This window comes from Nuphar pumila, chromosome 16, assembly GCF_984573655.1.
Source record: "Nuphar pumila chromosome 16, dmNupPumi1.hap1.1, whole genome shotgun sequence".
Lineage (NCBI taxonomy): Eukaryota > Viridiplantae > Streptophyta > Magnoliopsida > Nymphaeales > Nymphaeaceae > Nuphar > Nuphar pumila.
Window position 1 is genome coordinate 10,177,355 of NC_143264.1, and position 6,274 is coordinate 10,183,628.

At 37.5% G+C, this 6,274-nt stretch overlaps 1 protein-coding gene across 2 annotated transcripts; it reads right to left on the minus strand.

Moving 5' to 3' along the window:
• Positions 1-1,044: 1,044 nt before the first annotated feature.
• Positions 1,045-6,065, minus strand: LOC149812897 (homeobox-leucine zipper protein HAT5-like). 2 transcript variants are annotated; one of them, XM_089991539.1, is made up of 3 exons: positions 5,636-6,065; positions 4,089-4,459; positions 1,045-1,587 (listed from the first exon to the last, which is right to left on the minus strand). In XM_089991539.1, exons 1-3 carry the CDS (start codon positions 5,712-5,714, stop codon positions 1,237-1,239), a joined length of 801 nt encoding a protein of 266 aa, XP_089847665.1. In that variant the 5' UTR covers positions 5,715-6,065; the 3' UTR covers positions 1,045-1,236. The 2 variants fall into 2 exon arrangements, with proteins under 2 accessions (XP_089847665.1, XP_089847664.1); XM_089991538.1 differs by having other exon boundaries at positions 1,045-1,602.
• Positions 6,066-6,274: the final 209 nt, after the last annotated feature.

The window sequence follows — 6,274 nt, forward strand, 5'->3', positions numbered from 1 at the left end:
TTTTAATGTGTTCCTGATTTTTGCCAAAAATATGGTGTTGAGAAATGGAGTTGCCAAAAACAACCTCTAGAAAATGGCATTGAAATGTAGTGTGAGGATTTTCAACTCCATTCTCAATATAGTGTTTTTGGCAACACCGCGTCTCCCAAACATCAGAGAGCATTTGCAGGAAACATTTGGTAATGGCACCAGTATGTACAAACACTTCTGGATCTCTATGGTGCGGGTTGTTTTGATCAAATCAAACCTCATGGATGGATTCAGCATGCTTTTGGATCATTTTGTTTTCTGATAAAAAACACAAATTTATTACCGAAAAAAGTATTCCACATTGTAGGCCATTGATTTTGAAGCCTTATAAAAATCTACCTATGTATTGTAACAGCATGATCTAAGAGTCAGTTTCCTGCTAACCTAAACATGTATCACATTTGTAAGGTTAGTTTCACAAAAACAATAATTTAAAAAAAAAATGATATATATATATCTATATATATATATATATATATATATATATATATATATATATATATATATATATATATATATATATATATATATATATATATATATATATATATATATAGTAAGAATAAACCTAACAATTTTGATTATGGTGAACTCTTATCCAGCATGTTTTTCATAAACTTCAACTTTTGTAGGTTTTTGACTTTAGGGCACTTTTGGAAGAGATATAAACTCTCATAGGAAAAGAAAGTTTTCGCCTACGAGAGATTTTTATATGAGAGGTTTGTGTAACATGAGAAAAACAGAGTGAGAAAATGTGAAAAAATGAGAGAGAGAAGGGTGGTGGTGGTGGTGGTGGTGGTGATGGTAGTGGTGAGATGGGTGGTGGGGAGTATAAAAATAATTTTTCTCTTGGTTTTATAAAAAAGTTGTACTTTTTTGGAAAAACTCTCTCAGCAAAAAAATTTCTATCAGTAGGAATGGTCTTAAATCCATACAAATTTTCCATTTTGCACCACTTTTATTGCATCTTTCTCGCTTCCAAAGGTGTCTTAGCAAAACAATGACTTCACAAAATTTTCACAGAATTTACTTTTTAGCTATTCTGCCAATTCAACAAAAGAGTCTTACAGAACTTTATTTAGACGTACGCAACATTATAGCTAATAGCTACCAATAATATCTATATCTTACATAGCATATTACGGTCCCAAATACACTTAGTTCTTCACTTTTCATTATTAAAAGCAAGAAGCCTATGTACTCATACTAATTGGGCCACACAAACCAACCAAGCTGTTCCTCCTCTGTTTGCTCTGCAACCCCATAAACCCCTGTAAAATAGCTCGAGCTGTCGCCATCGACACTTTCAACGCAAAGCTGCTCGTCTGAAGAATACCTCCTCTCTTCTTCTTCTTCTGACTGAAGTCCCTCCATGCCCATATAGCTCGGAATGTTCGAGTTCCCGCTATCGATGAGTTGGGGGCCATCGTCATCCACAATGGCGCTTCCGCCAGAGCTCAGGCCATCTTCAACCTTACACTGCAAATTGGCAGCACCGGTTTCAGGCGACAGGATGCCGGTTTTCTGAATTCCCATCTCCTTTGCCAGGAATTTCTCCTGCAGTGACACAACCTACACTTTGATGATAAAACAAATGATTAATATGTGCATATATTTGTCATTCTAAACTATGCAAGTGTATGAATTATGATATAATATATGTGGTTATATGGTGGTCTAGTGCCTAACTTTACTAACAAATAAATAAAATGGCAATTAAATAGTCATTCATTCCTCCGGAAGATCGAAAATTTTCATATTTCTTGGGTTTCAGAGGCATTACAAACATATTAAAAAAATTAAAATATTGTGATGTTTTAAAAGATTGAAAATAAGTCCATGCTAAACGAGCCGAGTTCCAGCTTACTAATTTATAAAAAGAATACATTTTTTTGGAGCTAAAAGTAATAGGATTAAAAAATTAAATTGTTTTAAGAGCTGAAAGCAATAAAATTTTATTTACAAACCTATGGCTTGCAAAGTGCAAACTAAAAACTTCCTCATTTTTTTTATACCATATTATATATATGATGTCCAATATATCTAAAATATATCTATTAGTATTTAACAAGTTTACATAAAATGAGCTGAGCCCAACACCTATTTTTCATGTCCCAACTTGCCAAGCCTATTTGGCGAGTTTGAACGAGCTCTTTATACGTGATGCTGTGAGCAGCTCGGCGTACATTATAGCCCTAGTTTTTTTTTTTACTTTTAAAGGCAAGTTGGGGTTAGGCAGACCCCTGCCAGTTATACAACTGTACCATTGGGTTTTGAACCTGCAATGTCCCAACATAAGGTGAAGTGCACTAACTAATCTTACAAGATAAGCTAAACCCCATTATAGCTAGGGGTGTCAACGGGTCGGGTTTAGTTCGGATGCAGGTGATACCAAACTTGGATCCAATTTTCGAATATGATATCAGGTCCGGACTCGAGTGTAATCAGGTGCACTATAAGAAAACCATACCCGAACCCGATAAAAACTACGTGAACCAAACCGAAACCATACCTGGTAAAACCATATTTTTTATCATTTTTACATTGAAAAATTGTGGGTCTTAATCGAAACTCAGGTTGGGTCTATAAAATTTCATAAATTATACCCGAGTCCATGTATTAATTAGACCTTCTGGTCCGAAGGTGGGTCTTAATAGGGTCTTACTATTTATCTCCATACCCAGATCCTATAGGGTTTGGTTCCAGTCGGGTCGGGTCCAAGTAAACCCGACCCGTTGACACCCCTAGTTATAGCTCTAGTTGCACCAATCAAAGATTTACAAATTATAGGTGTTGACCTTTTGATGATAAAAATGCCCTTAAACTATTGAAAAGGTAAGAGAAGATCAAGTGGGCCCCAACCAGCCAATGACGGGGTAGGCATCGGTTCATGCGGGTCCCGTTGCACAGTGATAACTGATAAGGTTGCACGAGGGCATTTCTGATGGCATCTGAAATGTGTGTTGCTGTACGGGATCCAGCATGTTGTTGTCATGCACAATGTTGTCAGTATCGGTGCGTATCGGCCGAAACATATCATATCAGTAGAACATCAACAAGCTTCACCCTTGAATCTGCTATTTTTTAATAAACATAAAAAACACTTAAAATTATTTTTAAATATTGTTTTAATATTATTTTAATTCTTTTAATAAGTGTCACATTGACAGGTAATAATTTTAAATTTTTTTGCCAATTCAGAACGATTCACTTGAGTATCCGTATCGATTCACCTGAATGGTTGGCCAAACGATACAGGGTTGATACCGATACTGACAACATTGGTCATGCATGCCTGATCTCATCAGCGCCGTCCGTGGCCCGTTATTTTGTACACCATCCATCTCTAAGATAAACGGCTCCACTGCAAGGTCTCAGCTCCAAGATTCAACCATGTTGGTAAACATTAGCGACCGGGTTAATATATCATGATTTTATGGGGATTTTATTGTTTTATGAAAATACCGTAAGAACATTGTGATGTTTTTTCAGAACGTTTCTTATTATAAGATATCATGATTTTATCACAATATTAAAACATCCCCTTTATTATTATATTTTAAAAATCTTTATGTCTTTATGTATTTGCTTAAAATTTGAAATCTCTTATACATATTAATTTATTGAAAATTTATTATAAAATATAAAAAACTATTAAAATTTTAAAAGAACGTCTATACGTGCCAAAGTTGTGTCAGTGTATCCGACTCGTGTCAAGCACTCCATATGACGTGTCACTGTGACAAACACCAATCTATTCATGATAACTTGAGTACGGTGCTGGATTCTCCAAGTAAAGGTGCTGAATGTCTAAAGGTGTACCACCATGATCAGATTGATGGTGGATGCGGTCCAATCTATCCAGCACCATGCTGGATCAAGTACTGTAGGGTTGACTTAGAAAAAAAAAGAGGACGTTTTGCCGTGCATGACGTAGAAAGCACGCGTCCATATTTTAAAACTCTTCTTAAAACAGTTAGATTCGTTAAAATAGGCGAAAATAAAGGTATGAATCAGCAGGAAGAATGAACCGGTTTGTAATCCGATATGATACGCACCTCCGATTTGAGTTTCTCGGTCTCTTTGACCAGGCCCTGGTAGTCAGAGGACAGCGAGTCATAGGCTGTCTTGAGGAGGTCGAAGTCCCGCTCGAGCTGCTTGGTCTTCCACCGGGCCCGCCGGTTCTGGAACCATACAGCGACCTGTCTCGGCTGGAGCCCGAGTTGCTTGGCCAGCTGCGACTTCCGTTCCGGTTCGAGCTTGTTCTCCGATTCGAAGCTCCTCTCCAGCAGGTGAACCTGTTCCGGGGTGAGCCGCCGCTTCTTCTCGGGCCCGTGTTCATCGAGGAACTCATCGTCCATCATGTCCTCCGGCACACAGTAGAATGGCCGGTACAAGTCTGCATCCGCCGCGATCATCGAGCGAGACGCTGCCAGCCCAGTGGTATATTACAGTTTGTCAGGGCTATCTTTGGAAATTCACAATTTAATTAATTCTCCAAACCAATTTTTCAATTGAGGAAAACGGTTTTAAAACAGCTAGTAAAGCCTAAAACAATATGAATTGTCACGAATATCCTTGTGGAATTCCAACAATAACATGTATGTCCTCAGATAGATCTGGTGGCTATTGTGCACCTAGAGGTTTCTGGTGGTGATCTTGAAGGGGGAGAATCGTCACTGTAGAAGACGATGAACCAGTTTATTCAAGATCCAGAAAACATGACCCGGTTCGTGTTGGCTCTCTCAATCATAGATCAAAGCCCGACGCCGATCCGGATTAGGTTGTAGGTTGATTCAGACTTGGACTTGGACACTGAACTCAGCTAGGTCAAGTTTTTGTGGGTCTCATCAAATTTCACCCTTAGCTCTCAGATCATTTTAATCTGTGACAGGAATCGTATCAACTCCTGTAACCCACCTGGCCCAACACTTCTTGATACAACCCAATTTGACCTAATGATCTAAGAGACCCTAATGGTCAAGTCTCAGTCTCCTATATCACCAAACTTTCATTGGGACCATGGTAGAAAGGATATTATCAACCAAGCTTATACAAAAGATTTTTTTTTCTCAAAATCATTTAAGTGTTATTGGAAGATCTATATTTGAAGACTGTGAGATGTAGATCATGTACTTTTGATTGGAAATTTATTTGGGTATTGAAAATGGAAAAAAAGAAAGAAAAACAAATTTTGGGCAATGGAAATTATAACAACTATTCTTATTCTAGTTTGGGAACAAGATTTTAAGAAAATTTAGTATATGTACAAGAAAGACAGAAAAGAACAGCCATATCTTTCTTATTTTATTGACCATAAAAACAAGGACTATATACAACTGAAACATGAAATCTCTGGTTTAAAGAATTTGTAGTAAAGGATTAAAACAAAGAGGAAAATTGAAAGGTTGTGGAGCTTGAATGGGTTGGATAATATCTGATTTCCCCAACTTGACATCCCTTGGGACAACTTTTTACTTGTCCAAGAAAAGAAAAAACTGGATAGCACAATTATCAAAAAAAAAAAAAATGGAAAACACAAAAGATTGTACAATTATTCTAAGCTGCAAGCAAAAGATCTAATAAGATCTAGTTCAAACATTACCTTGAAAACCAGGATCAGCGTTCCCCATAAAGAGCATATTCTTTGAGTAGCCATTGAAGATAAAATGGCCGGAATCCATGTGTCAGGCCGGCCGGAAGAAAAAATCTTTCCGACTAGACAACTGAAAATACAACCTTTCGATAAATCTGTTGGCGAAAAAGTATGTTTTTTTCCCACACCCCCACTTCCCCTCCCCCTCCAAAGTATGTACTAGCAATCAGCAAACTTGTGGCGAAAAAAGCTGGTACTCCACAGAAATCTGATCCAAGTCTGTAATGGAGAAAGAGAAAATCCCATCACGAAAAGACCGTCGAAATTCTCAGGAAAACTTGACTCCGGAGACAGGAAACCGTGCAGGAATGGAGGTTGGGGTTGCGAGGGGAGTGGAGGAGAACTTTGAGATAGTGGTGGTGGAAAAGAAGGCAACTAAGAGATTGATCTTCGGCGTTATGGTATAAAAAGAGAAGGAAAAACGAATCCACCAGCTTTATTTTATTTAGCATGATGGTTTGCTTTTATTTTTTTTTATTTTTTATTTTTTGATGTAAAATCTCAGGTGATCGGAATCTGACCCACATGGCCGGAAGTGTCAAACCCTAACCGACATTACACGCTTTGGCTTTGTTTAATATTTTTATG